The sequence below is a fragment of the Aquila chrysaetos genome, chromosome 1 (assembly GCF_900496995.4).
Source record: "Aquila chrysaetos chrysaetos chromosome 1, bAquChr1.4, whole genome shotgun sequence".
Taxonomy (NCBI): domain Eukaryota; kingdom Metazoa; phylum Chordata; class Aves; order Accipitriformes; family Accipitridae; genus Aquila; species Aquila chrysaetos.
In genome coordinates this window covers 65,407,374-65,427,561 of record NC_044004.1, presented here as the reverse complement: position 1 = coordinate 65,427,561, position 20,188 = coordinate 65,407,374, and the positions used below count along the sequence as shown (strand labels likewise).

Below are 20,188 nucleotides of genomic sequence, written 5' to 3'. Positions count from 1 at the left end.
GCATGCCAAAACTCCCTCCAGTGGAGCCTGTCCAAGAGGAAAAAAGGAAAGCTGATATGGGCATACACTTGCCTTGCTCTGTAAAGACTGTGGCCACAGAAACACACAGCACAGCCCTACTGGAGTCCTTAGCTGGGTTGCTGCTATGTGGTGCTGAGTCACGCCCACTGATGACTGGTTTTTAGCAGAAGGTTAGTTACCACCCTTAATTAAAGTTTTCCTCACTGAAAGAAGGTCAAAGCTGTCAGACAAAATGAACAGGTAAAACAGAAGAGTAATTCTGTTTTCTTTTTCATGTTATCAACCAAAAGACAGAGGCAGCATTGGACCACTATGCATACAGTCATTAGGAGAGAGGAAAAAAAGGAAAATACATACGTACCAGGTTATCCAGAGCTCCGGAGGACACTTGGCCTGGTAGAACATGCCCCAGTCTCAGGCAAAATAAACGGGATTTGGAAACATGCTTGAATATTTTGCTGAAGTAGTACTTACAAATGAATCCCTGCATCGCAGTGTCATCAGGATGGACACCTGAATTTCAAACTTCAAGGTTAAAAAACTTGAAACACACCATTTTGATATATTCCCTCAAAAGGTGGCAATGAGGTGACAAAAGTGGCAAGTTCGTGCTGTTGAATATTTCAAGAAATTCAACCACTTACCAAGGAAGATGCACGGCACAATCGCACATTGCACAGCCACATCAACCCTCACCTCTGAGCAAAGCTGCACCCAGTGGCTGTGCTTGTGCAACTTTGTGCAACTTTGTGTGAGCAAAGCACAGGGGAGGGTGAGACATCTCAGCTTCAGATCAGGAAAACAAGAAATTCCCCCTCCCCAGGCAGCTTGTTTTTCATTTCATGTTTACAATTTTGACCAACATCCCTTTCATCTGAAGAACTTGAAGACAAGCAAGTCAAAATTCATATTTTAATTTTATATATATATACACACACACGTGCAGCAATTCATCCTCAGTACAGAAGACAAACAAACAAAAGATCTGTGGCACAATTTCTTTGGAGAGGTTTTCTTTCTTTTTTTACTTTTTTTTTTTAAGCTGTATCACAGATCTGATTTTTGTCTTTTTCAAGGACTATAAAAGGCAGCTACTTCTAATTCACAGAAGCCTTTGAGTGCGGATTCAGTGCTGAAGTCAAACACATCAGTCTCCTCCTCTCACTTATTTGCACATCTTTTCCCACTGGAGACTCCATTTTGCAAGAGGTTTGGCATCCTCATTTCTCCATGGGGCTCTAACACTTTGCACCTCTCCCATGCCCAGGCCACTCCTGTGTCCCAGCACATGAAGAGCTGCTGTGAGAGGGGAGGACTAGCATGTCACTCCCCACAGGACGAGGACCATTTAACAGATTTAAGACCGATGTTCCATGTTCAAGAAACCTGACAGTTAATTTTTAAGGACATTTTCACTGAGAACTGCAGATTTTATTTACGCTCGAAAATGATGAGTAAAGCAGGGTGAAAAAAAGAGAAAAACCCAACCCTGTATGATAACAGTTGAAACAGAAATCCCACAGAAATAACCTAGAAATGCAAGGACAGAGTGGCTGGCAGCTGAACAGACAGGCAGCGGTTTGACCAGTGCGCCACAATTCACGTGCTGCCTGGAGACCTGATGACACAAGCCCTACCGGCACCCACAGCACTACCGTACGCATTCATGTCGCAAAGAAAATACCACCCATGAAACCTTCAGCTCCTGCCCTCCTTTCCAGATTGCATCTCGCTCAACCCCATTTCCCAGGGACCCCTGGAAAAACAAGACAAAGCAAAAGCCTGACCCCGAATCCTAACTAGCTCTTCTCTGAACAGCAAGGAGAGTTCATGAGCAAGTTCAGAGCCTGCTGCACCTCATGTGTAACAAGCAAAAAGTTGCACAAGTTGGAGCAACTTTCAGAAATACCTTTCAGCTGCCACAGACCATATACAGGCTGGTACATGCCTTCAAATATTGAAAGAGAACAGAAAAAAGCTATTGGTTGGAATGCAGTTTTGCTGGCTCAACAGAAGTGGACAACATCGCCATTTTGCTATGATATGAAACACTGGACCCAAAGAAAACCTTAAGCTCAGCAATACCGAGTAGGAGAGGAGAAAAACGCAGCAGGAATTTCAGGAACCCTGTAGCTTGACAAAACACATCACAAACCAGCAGTGATCGCATGCTGTCATTGCAACATGCACAAGTCCTCATTTCAGAAACACAAAGTTTAAGGAAACACGATCAGAAATGCTGATGGTGGCCCAGGAACACTGTTGGTTTCAGGTAGTGACAGGGGTTACTAAAAGTGCAATTAATATAAAGCAAGCATAGGCTGTCAACGGGCTATTTTAGTGTTTGGAGAGCAGCATAGGGCTGAGAAACTGTAATCAACTTTAATGCAGCTGTTTTGCCAAAAATAACTTTTGTCTTTGAAAAGGGTAAGCCAAGCCAAAGAGAGAAAGCAAGCTAATCTATAACGTATAACAAATCTCAAAATAAATTAAATGTGGTTGCAAAATTAGGTTTGGTCAATAAAGGCTCAATAAATAAATAAACAACAACAAAATATTATTGGAAAACAACCCCAAAATATTTTTGGCAGTTTTAGCCCAGGGTGGGCCGCTGCCCCAGGCAGAAAGCTGAGCAGGGTGGTCAACGCCTGCTGCAGCCCTATGGCCTCCTGCTCCCCCTTTTCCCTCCCTGGCTTTTGGATGACCTCCCCTGCTGGCATGTTGCACCTCCTTCCTCTGCATCCCTCCTTCCACTCCCCATCTCCACTCCACCTCCAAAACTAATCCTCCTTGCTTTTGCCCCAAGCAAGGAGTCTGGGAAACATGCCTTTTGGGGTGTGAGGGGGAAGGAAATGGAGGGACAGAGGATCCGAGTAACCCAGGAAAAGCAGCTCCACCCTGACCAGCAGACAGGATAGCTCGTGTCCAACTACGCCTCGCACCCCACTGAAACCGGAACAAAATTCACAGATGCTTAATCCACATATGTATGGCCACAACCACAAGCTATCTTCCTATGCTCTTTTCTTACCCTCCATCCATCTTCCAACCAGCCTGGGGCCAACCTGGTTTCATGCCACTTGAAAGACTAATTGATGGCAATGAACTGAGTCCCAGTCCCACCTCGCCTGAGCAAACGCACCACCAAGCTCCTCCTGTCTAGTCTGTAGCTAAAAATCCCACCAGATGCTCATCTGGGGATGTTTAACGTTTCATTTTTTTTTTTACTAACTAGATATTTTTTCCTTTTATTCTTACTTCAATACCAATTTTGCCATTGGGATTTTAAGCATGCAGTGAAAAAGTGCATTGACCCCAGAAAAGTGTACATTCCTATGTACAACATCTGTAACAGCAACATATCTAGCAGGTATTAAAACAGGTTTCAGTATCGTCTACAATTTACATACTACATTAGAAAACCACATCCATTATTAGCAAACATCTTAGGTGCAATGCCTGTTGCAAAAAGGACCTGAATTATACACACAAATTATATCACAATAGTGCATAGAGAGATGCAAAAATCATTCTTCCAAGGAACAGCTACATTGCCCGACATAAAACAAAAAGTGGGAAAAGCCCCAAACAAGAAGTGTAAGGCCATTGCAAAGAGATCACCCTGCACAACCAATGAGAAGCAGAGCTATCACGGGACATGAAATCCTGCAGGATTACCCAAGGGAATTCCTCCTTGCAGCACTTTAGAAATGTATCCATGAACTAGACCTGAGCAGACCCTCCTCCCACCACCGAGCCCTGCAACACCTTTGTGGCAAACATGGAGCAGTATGCTTCAACTACTATTTTTGCACCTTGTCTCCTTGTTTTCTTATTTAACTTGTTCAACTGCATGAAACCAACCCGTGGGATTTTCCTGTCAGCAAGCGCTCAGAGCCAGGCTTTGCTGGCTGTCAGCGGCTGACCCCAGCATAGCCTTCCCTGAATCTGTATCGGGAGGATAGGAGGCAGATTTCTTGAGTCGTGACCCTTCTGCCACTCTGAGCATGTAGATTTGCACCCATTCTTGTTCCTAAAGGAAAGGGCAAGGGGCAATAAACAGGGGAGCAATTGAAACAGAGACTTCTTGTACAGAAATTCATGTTTAAACCTCATTCAGAAGGGAAACACTAAGACCATTCAGAGAGAAAAGGCAAATTACAATTTCTCTACAAGAAGCTGAGAACATGAGGACTCTTGCAACAACTCATAACAAATAGGCTACTTCATTTATTGTTTATTTCCCCATATGAATAAATCAACCATCTCGGAAACTCCCATCACACACAGGGCAGAAAAAGTTATTTACAAAAGGGACATACATCCCCAAAATAAGTTTAAGATGTACAGATTTATAATGGGAACCAAGAGGGAGGGGAGAGGACAAAACCAAAAACGACGACATTGCAGTCAGACTTTGACTTTCAGTTACAGAAGAGATCTCTATCGCCATGTAAGTGGGGTTTTCAACTATTAAATAAATGGCATCTTAAAAATAGAACATTTGAGAATTTCAACACATGTATTATTTCTTCTAAATAAATATTGCATGGAAATGATTCTGCTTTGCCACCATAGCTGCCTCCTCTCCTCCTGGGACTCAACCACCACCTCTGTTTTTCCTTGGATTCATGGTTTTGTTTCCTAATGGCAAATGCTATTTCCTCCACTGTTATGTTTTGGTTTGGTTTTTTTTATTTATTATTTTTTTGTTCGTTTTTTTTGTTTGTTTTTTTTTAAAGGCCTGAACAGGCCCAAGTCAAAATGATGAGCATCTTTCCTAACCCTTTGCAGGCCTCTGACCTGGCTCAAGGTTGAAATACGATGGCTTTTCAAAAATTTCCTATTATTTAAACAGTCTTCTCCATGACCTGAAACAAAACATAGCTTCCTGCTATGTAGCTTGGTACTGAGGCTTCCACTGATCGCTTTTGAAATGAGAGCCCCCAAATAGCCCCCCACATGCCTGTAACACAAACTGCCTGTGATCTCATTTACTCCAAAGCCTGGGGGAACGGGAGCAGTTCTTGCACAACTGCCTTTGCACGGTAGCAGAGCACGTGCTGCCTTTTCCCAACTGTAAAGAAGCAAATGCCAGTAGTTCATCTGCCTTCGCTGGGTGTCTTCTTACCAACTTTGCTCACCCGGCACCCTTGCATGAGCTTTCCTAGGAGCAGGACAACAGATTATCACTCTCTGGGCAGTAGAGTGCCCAAAGAGCAGGCGAGGACAGGACCTGGTGCACCCGCAGGCTGCACCAAGCTGGATGCAGGAGCGGGGCAGCCGCACACCCTGACTCGCAGGTTGTGGCAGGCAGTCGCCCCCGGGGCTGGCAAGCCATGAGCAAGCAGCTCTCCGACAGGAACCTGGCCTGGCAGCAGGGAGGGAGATGGGTGTATGCGAAATGAAGTACCAGGGGTACCCGTGTCCCTGCTTCACCTTATGCTTCCCCCTAACACTTTGCTATCATTCTTACAGACTCGCACAGCGGTTTTCAGGTTCAATAAAGCTTTCTGCCTGCCTTCCTCCTCCTCAGCTGGTGATCCTAAAAATAGCTTTGTTTGAAGACAAAGTCAGAATAAGGCATCGACCCACTAGTATGGAATCAAGCTCCAAAGTGCACGTCAAGCCTTCAGGCCAGCCGGCCATCGCTGCACTTCCTGAGAACAAAACAGTTAACACCGAGCCTCTCTCTGTCCCTGGCTTACTCAGAGCAGTTGCTCCTCCAGGGAGGAGGAGTAAAAGTGAACTTTGATAGGTAAAATGGGGAGGGGGGGGACATGGACCTTCCTTCCATTGGCTAGGACAACTTATCCCTGAAATGCACTAAGGCTTTTGATAAAGTGAACATAAAAGGACAGTCTCTTGAAGGTGCAGGAAGACGCCGCCACGATCCTGGCAGTCCTGCGCTGCCTTGTGCTCGGGATGAGGGCAGGGCCACAGCACACTCCTGCCAGCTCCTCCCAGAGGCAAGATGACTCCAGGCTTCCTTGTGGCAGGGGCCATTTCTACAGAAACTACTTCTGGAAGTGCAGACCTTTTGCTGATATTTATTTACTGTCCATTTTCAGAAGCCTCAAAACCACAAGAAGGTATTTTACAAAGGGAGTACTGCTACACGCATGCAGACCTGTTCCTCCATCCTGAAATTATGTGGAAAAGGGAGCTAATTCTTTCCTGTAAGCACAATTATTTTGGGATACCATCCTTCTCTTCGCCACTCCCACGGGTCTGGGATAGGGAGAGGGGTCCAGAGGGCTAAGGCACACTATTAGATACGAGGACGGCAGGACGCTGCTGTCACACAACAGGAAACCTTTGGGTAGAGAAGGGTGTCATCTTACTGAATACACTAATGCCGTGGATGCTGCCTTCGCTGTTACTGTCACCTGCAAAATTGCAATTTCAAAAATGCAGCTCCTGACAAGGAAAAAATGCTTGCAAACAGTTAATTATCCCTTTTGTGTTCTCTTGACAGATTTCTAAGTTGCTGGGCCCATCCTGTAGTTTGGCTGAGAAAAAGCACAAGTTATCTCCCACATGAAGGATGCCCTACTTTGGTACCAAATCCTGCTCTTAGATATTCACTGAGACCAGCAACGGTTGCAGGCAAATACCCAAAACCAAAATTTGTCTTATGTTTCACATTCAGCCACTTAGTCCCTCCTTAAACAGAAGTGATTCCTCCCCATGTAAGCTCTCAGACTCAGAACCATGTCCAAGCAATCAGAGTGACCCAGTACAGCTGTCCACCCCCACTCATCAGAATGACAAAAAGCAACAAGTCAAGGAGTCCTCAGTGTGAGTGACGTCCCTCCACCACAGAAGAAAGGCAGAGCTGTTTCCAACCACACCTGGTCATTTTGCCACCCCAACTGTTTTTGGCTTACAAGGCTTAAACCAAGCAAGACCCTAAGTAATACAGTTCGAGTGCTAAGGGCTTCTGTGTGCGTGAGTGCATGGCAAGGAGGAGGACCAAAGCAGCGATGACTTAAAAAGTGAACTTGCAGCACTGAAGGCAGTGGCTTCCCCCGATTCTCAGGACAGCAGCTGGCTGACAAATGCAAGAGGGTGAGGTTGGAAAGCAGGCAAGGCAGACCACTTTGCTGTTTTTATTGTAACATAATGCTTTTCGGTGCTGATGAGGTTGCTACTTGCCATCTGAGGAACAAAGACACCAAAGATTTCATCCATGCTTGAAAAAACATTTCTCTGACATGTCTTCTGGGCACACAACTGTTGCAGACTGTGGGATGTTGCATAATAACCTCTGGAGGCAGATTTCCTTCTTGTCGGCACTTTTTCATGTGTGATTATTGTCCTGCTGGTTATTCGTAATAGAAATGTTTATAGACCATCAATACATTAGGCCATTCAGACAATTCATTGCACTTCATCGTTTTAAAGGAAGGTGCCATCAACGCTGAGGCTTTCCTCCATCTCTTCTTTTTCAAGGCAGCAAAGCACTACCCTAAAAACGCAGTTCAAAGTTTTTCCAGTGTAACCAGATCCCTTCCACCTTGATTTATTTTCCCTTGCAGGTGCTTTGTATCCAATGATTCAACAAGTTAGACTGTTTCTGAGGCTTCAAAAGTGCAAAAAAGTTCAAGGTACTTAACCACCTTGAGCACCAGTTAAGGCGTATTTGTTTCCAGTCTCAGCCACTGTAAACCCTGTCTAGTGTAGTGTACCAGTTCGGTCATGCTACTGTTCAGTGCCAGAGCACACGTCACTGTGCTGAGTTCAGCAAAAAACTCTGGAAAAAGGGGAGGGAGAGAGAAAACATTTGGTTGGTTTCACACAACAGGCACGTCTGACAGGCTAGGGGGCAGGGAGGAGTGACAACAGCAGCACACTGACAGTTGGCAAGTCCCATTAAACATTGTTAATGCAGAGAGGTCAGCAATATTAGAAGGCTGAGAAGTGTAATAAGTACACGAGGCACAGCACGTGAGAGGAAAATCACACTCACACATGCATACACGCACTGAACCACCTCCCCAGGTGCTGCCTTTAAAAGGACATCGAGACTCCATGGTAGGTGGGCAAAAGTTTGCGTGTTCATACCCCAGTTACTGCTGTGTGCTTCCCCCAGATTTTAAACAGGCCAAATTTGAGTGTCTTTCTGAGTGATGCCGGGAAGCACACACAGCTGTCATCAGACTGGTCCCCTTCCTTCATCCATCCTCAAACCTTGGAGACATCATGATTTCTCAACTGAACAGGTTTAAAAATTTATATAGCTTGCCAGGCTATACAGCTCAGATTTGGGTTGCTTATAGCTGGGCATGTCAGGCAGATTTAACAGAGTCCTCCTATCCTGCCACCAACTTGAGGCACCATGCTCCTCCTCCCACATGGGCAGGAGATGGCTCTTGCAGCATATCTGAATCTGCTGGGAGGTGCCGGCAGGCTGCATGCCCTGCTCTGTGCTGGCAATCATCTGTGCAGGTAACAGTGAATTACGGGAAATTATAACACCTATTCCTTTCCAGTCACCTTTCCAAGATATTCCTGCCTGACCTGCCTCCCAGTGACATGGGCTCGTCCCAGTCCCTCGGTCCCTCCAGCCCTGATCATGTTGCCAGGTACCTTTTCAGAAACCGCCCGTTCTCAGCTCTCCTTTTTTACACACAAAGATTGAACCTGGAGGCTGAAGATTTCTGCTTGGCTGTGCAAGGAACTCTTCAGCAGCAGAGAGCACAACACTTTCATTCTAATACTTTCCAATTCAGAAGCAGAGAACACATTTCCCCTGATTTTCCTCCTTTTGTGTACAAAATGGGTATCCATTCCCTTCACGGGAAACAGAAGAGCTGTAAGCAGAGACAAGGAGTCCGAACACCCTGCCTGAGCAACAAGAAGATAATCTGATCTGTGACCACAGTACTTTGTGAAAGGAGAGTGACTTCACATGCACACGTGCAACCTCAGCTTGTCCTTGCTGTGGGAAATCAGAGGCCGGAAGACAACCTGTTACAGCCTCATGATCCACAGTGCTGCTCTGCATTACAGTGAGGAGCTGTGTCCTGCGCTGGAAGCACCTGGTTGCGGACCCGCCAGAAAGCACTTCAGCTCTGTACAAGTGACTTGGACATCAGTTACAACTAACTGCCTTCCACTAACTTATGACTTCCCTGTTTAAGGGAACTCGATAGCTGAAGACCACTGCTCTTTCCTCTTCTTCTTATGCCCTATGAATTGCACAAAAGAATCAAGGATATGGCCTTTTTTTTAGTTTTAGGTACTCACTCTCTGTACCTCTTAGCATCTGTACATTACACTGAATATCAACAAGTTCCAGTTCTGAAATTCCTCCACCATCCTGAACAGTGACAACAACTGCTAAGCCTACATGAGTATTTACTGTTCTGCACAGATCTACTCCCTTAGGAGTATTTACTACCCCGGTCATCATTCCCCTACATCAAAACAGCAACACATAGCAGGTTTTGAATTTAGTCTTGATTGATGCAAGATTGTGCTCAGGCTGCCCTCCCACAGGTTTTCCTCCATGACTCATTCCTCTGGCTTACCAGCAGCATCCACTGCTCCTTCTATGTGACAGTCTTTTATCAGCCTTTTGAGGCTATAATCCAAAATACTACACATTAATTGCTGCTGCGAGCACAGATTTGCTCAGAGGACAGCCAACAACTGGAGTTACTTTATTCAAAGGTGACTTGCAAAGCCTTTTAAATTTCAGCAACTGCCTCATTAGTGTGAGTATTTTTAAGCCTTCCAACAATTCAGCCAGCCACATCGTGTTTATTTTCTTTCACAAGTTTGCCAATGGATCACGGCAACACATCCCTTTGCCCACAGTAGCTCACAAAACTTTGTGTTTTATGGAAAACGACACTGCAAATGCCACATGAGATGGGAGGTTACAGACTGAACTGCACCCGCTCTAGGGCTTTTGCTTATTCACCACTGCTTGTACCACCGGACAATACAACATTTTTAACAACAAAACTGTAAAATAAAAAAAAGTAGGAGCAATTTTAGGAAATGCTGCTTGGCAAATACTGGTCACATGCCCAGCAAGGACTCCAACTGAAGTGCTGCTCAGCTTCTCTGTTATGGAGAGAAGCCAGCTTCACCGTTTTCAAGACAAAAATACCTGGAAGTTTGACAAACAAACTAAAACACAAGGCTACAGGCCAAAAAGCTGTTTTTAAAGAAAATGGACCAATTCAGAAAAGCTAAGCGCCCCAAAGGGAAAAACAAACAGAAGAAAAACGCTTATGCTTCTTGTGTTACCATGGAGCGAGTTGGCTGGTTTCCTGCACTTGATACCCTCATCCCTTAGCTCTTAGACATTTGAGGATGCCAACCTTTTAATTGGAACACTCATCATTATATCACCATCAAGTATCTCTGCCAATAACCTGCCAATAAGCCATAGCTGTCTATTTCAACATTTTTACTGCTTTGTTCTTTAGGTATGGTGTTTGCTACACTGAGTGTTAGGATTTAAGCAAGTACATACACATAAACACAACACATAAGACAGAAAAGCCAGAGGGCAAAAACTTACCCTTATTCTTCCTGACCAGTGCATCAGCCCGTTCCCAAATATCATACGCATAGAGGATATAGGAAGTAATGTTGACGTAGGAAGAGGTGATGCTTGGGATATTATAAGGGACAGTGACTGAAGAGCCAATGCTGTTGCCACTGCAGTTGCTAGCATTCGATCCTGGCTGAGAACTCACAGAACTGGCAGGAGAGGGCATTGGAGAAAGAGGAGAAGGCATGCCTGTGCTTCTGCAGGAGAAAGAAACACCACCACAAACATTTCATTTCAGAGTTGAAAGTCTTGCCACAAGACTGCCTTATGCCAGGAGCTATCCAGTATCATCTAGGCCTGCAGCATAGAGTGGAGTGTTAAAAACCGAGATGCGTTCAGCTACATAACAGGTAATTGTCCTTTGAGTGCAAGGCCAAAGTTTTTGAAGTGATTTGCGACTCTAAGGACTTCTCTTGACAAAAGAAAATGTGGGACCCGACATCAGAAAGGGCCACCCATCCACCTTCCAAAATCTACACCTCCTTGTGCAAGCCTTCACCAGATTCTCTAAGTGTTTTTTGCTAAAGACTTCCATTTCAGGCATGCTGAAGCTCCCCACCTACGGAAGCTAGAGCTTTCTGACAGCTAGTCAAAGCAGCCAGGTCAGCCTACACACACTTATTTATAGACCTAGGGAAGCTAAATGCAGTCAGCTGCCCGCCTTCCAGACACAGGCTGGCTTCATCACATAGCTTCACCCCCACCACTTCAACCAACCTAATTTTAGTCACTGGTATGAGAGAGCTTCCACCACTGCTCTTGGGAGACCATTTAATTCCCAATAACCTACACTGTCCAAGGTGGCAGAAAAATAACTGGAATTTCAGCATCACTACTGAAGACCAAACAACCTTCTCTCAACTGCAGAGTTTAAAAGGGACAGACGTGGAGCTGGATAGCTATCTGCCAAATGCAATTACCACAGTATACAGAAAAACTCTTACTCATTGTCATTAAAACACAGCACCAGCCTGCTGGGCATTGGGTCAAACACTGTTATGTGACATCTTGCCTTTTACTTTTGCTGCCACATATGCAGCAACACTGCTGCAGATACATAGAAAGGACAAAATGCTCAATAACTCACAAATTAGAAAATGAGTTTCTTTTTCTTAATTGGTGACTGAGGTAAAGAGAAAAATATTAAAGTATCACCTCAAAGTTATGCTACCACAGGGTGAAGGCATAATCCTACTGGACAGTGGCCAGGGAGATGGGGATGGTACCCTGTTAAGTCTGAAACGATCTCTAAATGAGAGCGACAGAACAGAACAAAGATGACAACAACAGGGGCTCTGAAATAGCATAGTGATGCTACCTTCCTTGCTCCTCTGACCTGTTTCTCTGGTGGAGAACTGCTCTGCCTGATACGCAGTAACTCTGGACCTCAAAAAAAAAAACCAAACCCTTTCCAATGAGAAAAGACAGGAAAGAGAGAGCAGAAGCCTACTCATGCCCCCTAACAGTATGATTTCAGGTGGTAAGAAAGAGCGAGTGGTGAGGCACTCAAACGCAGCTTGCAACTCAAATACTCTGGATACTGTTTTCACTCACACCCTTATAGACACATCACAACATATATATTTTTAAATCTTACCTTGCAACACATGGAGAAGGTGCTTGTGTTACTCTGGAAGAACTCTGCAGTAAGGAACAGAACTCTTGTTAGGTTTGGGCTATTCAGTCAACATCAGTAACTACTGCAGCCATCCAGCTGGCAGCTTAGTAATACGCATGCCCTACCTTGAAGTGGTCATTCAGGATCCTGGAATACTTTATTGCAGTGTCTTTTTTGTAACGAAACATTGCCATGTGCAGAATGGACTGGCAGCGCATGCTGTGAACAAAAACACAACCAAGCATAAGTGTTCACGCTCACTGCTGCCTGCTCAGCAGTCATCAGCCTTGTGGGATGGAGGCAGGCACACATCAGCTGTATTGCGAAGTCAAGAAAGCTCAGAATTTCTCCTTCTGCTCATCTTAAAGAAAAAGTCTGTGAAAAAATCACAAGGAGGGGGGGGGACGGACCAAAACAACCAAACAAGGAAGGGCCATGTCTGGTCTTTTACATAAAACAGGTGCCCAACCTCTTATAGGTGCCACAGGCTGACTAAGCCTCTGTCCAGAAGTGCCTCAGCTACGTTCAGCTACAGCTTCAGTTACGCAGCTCAAACACGGACAGGCAAATTGCATTCTTTCACCTTAGGTGAAAGCCCTTATGTGCTCTCAAGTTACCAGCAGATCAAATTTTTGAGCCTGTGCCTTCCACGTGTGGTCCCTTGTGATATCCCAGCTCGCTTTAGAGATGTTCCTGTTCATTCTGGTTTTTATATTGTGCGTTTTTTTCCTTGCAGAACTCTAATTCCCATTTAACTCATTCTTTCGCCCCTGAAAGTAATGGGTCCTTCACTCTATCAAGTCTAAAAACAGAATATGAAGGCGCAGAACAACAGTTACGCACCATAACACGGCAAAGATTTTTTCTTGTGAAGATGCTGAGGAGTCCGTAAAGGATTTCAATGTCATGATGAATCTAAGGAAACAAACAGAATCTTGTCAGTCATCAGGGCCCTGAAGTCCCACTGTTTATGAAAAACCAGTGCATGCTGTTATCTCAAACACTGGTCCAAAAGTCAGGAAACCTGCCCTGAGTTCTTAGTCCTGGCACCAAGTGCTTTGTATGATCTTGAGCAGAGGACTGTCTCAAAACGCCTTGTTTTCCACGGAGCAGGAACAGATGTGGCCCCTTATGTGACTCGCTCTCCTCTTACACTGATTAATGGGCAACATCCCTACAAGTAGATGCCCCGCTGTGGGCCATGTACAGGCCTGAGGCCCAGAAGAGGTGCCCCCACCACTGACTACAACACTAATTCAAGTGTTTCTGGACAAGACAGACATCTCAGTGGAAATGTTTCTTTTGGCAAAGAACAAATAAGCAAACCTCCTTTTTGAAAACAAAGCAACAGTAGCATCTTGGAAATGCAGTCCATCAAGAACAAAAAGCAATGTAATTTAAACAGTTTGAAGTCTACCACAAAAAAACCCCTGACAGCTCTTTCAGCTCTAAGGCAAGAAGTCAAATCAGCTCTCGAAAACTCACATAACCTGTAATTTCAATATGAATAAACTGATACCTGTCTCTCTTCTATCCAGTACATAGTTCCTTGGATTGCACTGCCTGTATATGTCATACTGTCTACTATCTACATACATCTACTATGGCTGTGAAACTAAACAGGGAACATTGCTAAAAGAAACCCCAATAAAGTGCACTGGTACAAAGACACATGGGAGAAACCAGTAAAATCTGCCTTCAATCAAGCTGCAAGACCTTTGGGGCACAAACTGCTCTTCCACGTGCTATATTGTTGCTTTGATTTTTTTAACTGAAATACTATTGAGCTTACATGCAAAAGCAACTTCAGTTCTGGATAAAGTAAAAACTCCTTCATGTCCTCAATTATCTGAACCAGTGTCCTCTGGTGTACCTCAACTGCAAGGCTCAAATGCTGAGGAGGACATGGTGCCTGCTTCTTCTGATAAGCAATGCTGAAACACATTTCAAAGCATTTGTCTCTGGTGCCTCTGGATGGACTGTCTCATGCTTGTACAGCAGCCCAAACTCTGCTCCATGGTGGGAATCCAGAGCTGCCACAGTTGCAAACAAGCAATGCAACTAACCCTTCCCCTCCAAACATGCTGCCTAACCATCATGCTTTGAAAACCACTTACTTGATGAGATCTATGGTGTCACTGAATATGCTGTAAGCTGATTTTGGTGCTGGTGCATCCGATTCCAAGGCAATCCCATACTCAATGAAGGAAAGGGCAGCATCTAAGTACTGAAAGGCCTTTCCAGTCTTGTCGGTCTATTGGGAAGAAAATTCTCATTTTTAGACTAAGACAAAAACTACTTCTCTCAAGTATACCTGAATTCCTTTTTTTTCCCCTAGTTAGGCAGGATTTGAAGAAAGAAAAAGATGCAAGTCAGGCCTCCAGATGATAATTAAAGGATTCTCAGCAGAACCGCTAATGTGGTCCCAGTCATCAGCTTTGTGGGCTCTGGCTATTCGTATCTCTTCCTCTTGCTCAACGTTTTCCTTAAGTAATTTATTACCTTCTCATTTTTTGGATATTATTGTCTCGTCTTGGGGGCCTGCCTTGTGAGAGGCAGATGGGGCCTTCCCATTGCAGTATTCCCTCACTTCATTTTCACAGGTAAACGGCAAGTAGCAAATATACATTATCTGACTGAGCCATAATTAGCAAAAAAATAGGTTCATTCATGCACACTGTTAAACTGCACATAGTGGAGAAAGCCAGTTACATCTGCAAAGGGCACTTCCAAGTCTTGTTCACCAACAACACAGGATCCTGACGTTTCAGAGTAAACTGTCCTAAAACTATCTTCCAAGGACTTTGTGATAGCTCTGCAAAGCAAACAGGCCTGCTAACCTCAGACAACATCAGTTCTGAATCCTATTCTCTAGGCACATTCTCTAGATGTGTTTATAACAAAGGGAAATGCCTGAACATTTGGCAAATAAAGACAGCCTCCCCACATACGACTTGAACATACTCCATGTATGGAGTATGGAAGTAACATTAGCCAGCGAATCTTATTCACATGCATGCAAGTATCAGGTCTGAATGGAAGAGCTGGTTAACATTTCTAGCACAGGGCCAAGACTTACCATTGCATCAGCTTTGTGCTTCAGCCTCTTGGCCTCTTCTATGTAGTATTCCATCGGATACTGCCTGTATTGGGGACAGAAAGAGAAAAAACAGAAAACAGAGAAGAAGAGTAGGATAAATTTTACCTTCTTATCTACAGGATGCTATGAGTCCAAACATCCTGTTTTGGTAAGCTTGTTACAGCTTTATCAAACACACATTACAATTATGATAGTCACTAAATGAATGTGGTCTGCATGTTCAGAAATACACAGCAGTTGAATGGACAGATAAAATGAACTGATTTCTTAAAAAATGTATGTTAGAATAACACTGAAAACTTACATTTCTAAATAAAAAAAACACTGGAGGTTAGGCTACTATGAGGCCAAGTTTACTTCTTCGCTCCCATGGAAAGATAGTAATTACGTGATGCCCTATCATTCCTCAAGTACAATACCAGAAATACATTTTTGATTGAAACATACAGTAAACTCTGCAGTATGACACACTCAGACCAAAAGAGCTTGCATTCAAGTTATCTGCTTACGAGAGATATGGTGCGCAAGGCTTCTACAGATCTTGGTCTCAGTCAACACATAAATGATGATAAATTTGGACTGCACACATTTCTGTGCATTGGGATAATCTATTCACCATGGAAATGGCACACAGCCACCTGTGCACTAACAAAACGAGCAAGTAGAGTCATGCCCTCTCAGAAAAAGTCAGTTGTCTGCCCAGCACCCTGTCACAGAGGAGTTTGCCACTTGTCAAGAATCAGACAAATCAAAACCCATCACTTGTAGGCAGGCACAAAAGACACCTCTCAGAGTTAAAAAGTACTTAATTTCTAGAGTAGCTTCCCTCAAACCAAGAACTGTTGTAATGAGACCTTTGCTTTGTGGCAGGTGGGCTAAGTCCCAGACACAAGAAGGCAGTACAGGGCAGGTCTCAGACAACTCTCTCTCTCTCTCTCTCTCCCCCCTCCCCAAAGAAGTGATCAAGAAGCAGAAGCCTGGGTGGCTGCAGGGCCAGCCTTGTCTGGTGTCTTCAGAAAGTACAGGTGACGGGTGTAAAACAAAAACTTACTTTTCAAACTTGAGTTGAGGTCTCCTTGGCTTGGAGGTACCATTTGGCAAAGAAGGCACTGGGAAAGGATTTGTGACATCCCCTGCAGATCCCTGAAAAAAACACAGAGTGGAGATAAAGCTGGTTAGAGAGAGATGTCTAAATCAATTCCAAAGCTTGGCTTTCCTAAATTTCAAGAGAAAATGTTTATTTGTCCCAGGCATAGTCTATTCTCCAGGCTCTCCAGCTCTTCTTACTTTCTTCCCCAGCACCCCTTTCAATAATGGAAATGGAAACTTGGCATCTTACCTGACTGCTAGCAAGGCTTAATACCATTCAAACTTCTCCCAAGCATGGAGAAATTAAGTAGCAGGTTTCCTTGCACAATGGCTAAAATAGCAGTAAGGCTGCAAGCAGCACATTTTTCATGGCCACTAGCCAAGGCAGAATGGATAATATCCATTCACACTTATTTCCAGCTTAACCACATGGAAATTGCTGATTCTCCATTACTAACTACATTATCAGGAAAAAGCAAGCAGTTAGAAGCCAGCTAATAGAGCATGCACAGTCTGGCTTAACACACACACACACACACACAACAACATCCTAGATCACACACACAGAGCCATGAGTAAACAGCAATATAATCGAATTTTATAACCTCAAAATGCAAAGATCCAGCTGCAAGGATCATTAGCAATTTTGTAAGCAAGCTATAAAACCTTATATGTAGGTCACGGTCAAAAACACAGGTTGCTTGTTTCTTATTTTTAAGCAATCCACTCTTTCTTTTTGTAAACACACTTATTTTTACACCAATATTGTACTTGCAGTTGCCTACAGTCAGAAACAGTTGCTACCATAAACATGATTCTCTTGCCTTTGTTTTTCACATGGTCACCCCTTCTCACTATGTTTCACTGGTAAGATTAAAACAGATGATGGAAAGTCAGCAGAGAAGTTACAACACAGGCTTTTGAGCTAGCAACATAAGGTCACAGATAGCCATTAAAGGGGTAAAAATGCTTCAAAGAGCTTTCTCTGGTGGCTGGTTTATCTTCCTTCCTTTTTAATATCCTCAGAGCATGTTTCTAAAGAGAATCACACAGCACCCATGGGTTGCAGGAAACATCCTGCCAGTTATAATGGATACCTACTTTGATGCCCTTTGAGAGCTCAGCGTGATTTCTCTCCACTTTCTTGTGCTTGGAGAACAAAGGATCCTTGTGGTTGCTCTTGTTCCTGGCAGTGTTATCCACAGCAGGCAGCTCGCTGCTCTCACTTTTGTGTCTCTTTTGGGCCATCTTGGTTGACTTTGGTGGAGGATGTACAGGAGACACGGGTGGCAGTGGCGGGGGTAGCAGGAGATCTTTCTTCTGGGTTTCAAGTGAAGTTTTTGATGCTCTGGAGATGGGAAGCAAATTCAACAATTGGGATGAATATGGTGTACATATAAGGCAGGGATTTTTTAAAAACACAGTTACATCATATGCCAGTTCTGTTTAAATTTCTCTGGAAGTGTGAAATGAGTTGTTAACATAAAGAATCCAACAAAAGCAAAACAAAACTTCAGGGACTTCACTGGCATTAGATAACACATCTTAAGCTGCCAACAACACACAAGCAAGTTGGTTTTCAAGTAGGAATAACCTCCAGGACTTATCATTGGAGTAAATGCTTGCAACCAGTTTATGAGGATGTTGCAAAAAAGGCATCCCTCCAACACAGCCCCTTTTCACTGAAAGAGGGAGAGAGGCAATCACAGCAACTAAAATCCCTGGCACAAATCACCCAACAAGGCAAATGAACTGCAGCACTACCTCTCTTTCCCCATTATGGTAGAAGATATCTTCTATGGTCAGAGATACTCACCTAGACACTTGATCCTGTATGTGCTTTGACAGAATTAAACTGAGTCATTCCTTGCCAGGACTCGCCAGCTCAACTAGACAACACTATAAAGTTGAGAGGATTCAAGTGATAGAGACTTAAAATGCTGTGCTTTTAAATGGCAGAGACTATCACATTTAATAGGATGGTGGCACATCAGATTTCTGATCATTTGAAGTTAGGGTTACCAGGCAACTCTGGCAGCTCTAAGCAGCACCAAATAGCTCTAAACCTTGTTTCACTACTGCTCATTTACATCATTTTTATTCAGCTTCTCAAAGTTTCCAGGAAAACACAGAGCAGTGAATCCCAACTCATGGACTGCAACATCAGAAGAGGAGGAAATTAAGTTAAACCCAGTGAGAAGACTGAAGTGTAACATTGCACATCTTGCTTCATTCTGCTGTGCATGCGACAGTCCTCTCCCCTCTTCCACAACCCACTTTTCCCATGGTACAGTCCCTACTCACTGCGCACATGCTCCCCAGCTTCACTACCTTGGTACAGCTGACGCTCCAGAGAGGACTATTTTACACAGAGCTCAGCAGCATCCCCTGACCTGATCCGGAGCCCTCTCTCCCCAAAAATGCATCCTATTCTTCCCACTCTGAAAGCCAGAACATGGCTAAAAGGGGTGCTCATTTTCACTGAGAAAAAGGGAGGAATGAACCACAGAAGTAATGCCCTTCCATTATTACCACAGCTGAAATATCCCTTCACCCAACTAAATGTTAGCCCCAACGTCTAAGTGCTTTCAGAGTTCTTCAATGTCTTCTCTGCAGAAAAGCAGTTTACTCATATTGTCAGGACACAAACCTCAATGCTACATACCAATCCAAGTCAATACCTCAAATTCAAGCCACAATCAAGCAGGAATTGAATGCAGTAGCCCATAACTGACACAGGAGCCTCCCCTCTCAGGAACACCGCCCATTTGAAGACATGCTCTTGGAAGCATTTGCTCTAGCAAAGACCCAGCCAAAATGCTGGCAGTACACTGGTATGCAAATTATGGGGTAAGTTTCAGCAGATCTACCAGAAACACTGCAAATGCTATAGTGGAATACATGAGAAATTCCTGGCCATAAAGGCCACGTGAAATTGTAGACAGACCATAATTCAAAAGGCACACTGGTTGTGTCCCCATTAAGTCACATACAAAAAAGACAAAAACAAGACGATGATTTTAGTGGAGAACGCAAATGCTCCCTACCCACCTATACATACAAATCTGTTTTCTGGACTGGGCTTTGCACATTTCACCTCTATGCAAATTTGGGCCAGTCACAGTGAAAAGCCTACTGGCACTGCGGCATCTTGGTTTGGTTAGAGAAAGGGGGAGCTGCATATCCACGTGCTTCTGGAGCATCCCAGCTCAGCAGCCTCCCATGGCAGCAAGGTGAGAAAACAGAGCTCTGCAATATCCATCACATTCACCTCTGCGTTCTCAGCTGGGAGAAGACAGGTTCCACCTAGCACAGACACTGCGTGCACCAGCAGCCAGCCGCTAAGTGCTATTCAAAGTCTGTAACCGATGACAGCAAAAGCAGCTGAGGGAGTAGACAGTATCAGCATTAACACCTGACTTTTTTTTCATCAGGACCTGTCCAATTAAGAAAACAGCAATGATCACCAAGTCAAAATTTATGGACATACAGTTGCATTTAGTACAATATCCTTTCCCAAGAGGCTGCCAGAACTTGCTCTGCTGTGGATATGATTGCTCAATCATGGGAATAAGACTCACGACTTCCGGGCCACACTTTCAGCTATTTCACCTGTTTGCAGCAGGAGCCTGAGCAAGCAACTCAAATTTGTCTGCACCTCAGTTTCTCCATGTGCAAAACATGTTCACATCATCTTCTCACCTTACAAAGACTCAGAGCTTTAAATGCATGTGAAGTATTATGAATCTGCTAAAAAGCTTTCTGCTGCTTCCCATGCAGCGAGAGC

The 20,188-nt window shown here is 44.2% G+C and overlaps 1 protein-coding gene across 7 annotated transcripts in view; it reads right to left on the bottom strand.

Moving 5' to 3' along the window:
- Positions 1-919: 919 nt before the first annotated feature.
- Positions 920-20,188, bottom strand: part of AFF1 (AF4/FMR2 family member 1) — a 124,665-nt gene continuing 105,396 nt past the window's right edge. For all 7 annotated transcript variants that reach the window (XM_030025812.2, XM_030025856.2, XM_030025838.2 and 4 more), the window contains 9 exons: positions 17,503-17,749; positions 16,364-16,455; positions 15,292-15,355; positions 14,330-14,466; positions 13,056-13,127; positions 12,338-12,431; positions 12,192-12,235; positions 10,562-10,791; positions 920-7,777 (listed from right to left, as the gene is read on the bottom strand). In XM_030025812.2, coding sequence (XP_029881672.1) covers positions 7,656-7,777; positions 10,562-10,791; positions 12,192-12,235; positions 12,338-12,431; positions 13,056-13,127; positions 14,330-14,466; positions 15,292-15,355; positions 16,364-16,455; positions 17,503-17,749 — 1,102 coding nt within the window. In that variant the 3' untranslated portion in view covers positions 920-7,655. The remainder of the gene's footprint in view (positions 7,778-10,561; positions 10,792-12,191; positions 12,236-12,337; positions 12,432-13,055; positions 13,128-14,329; positions 14,467-15,291; positions 15,356-16,363; positions 16,456-17,502; positions 17,750-20,188) is intronic.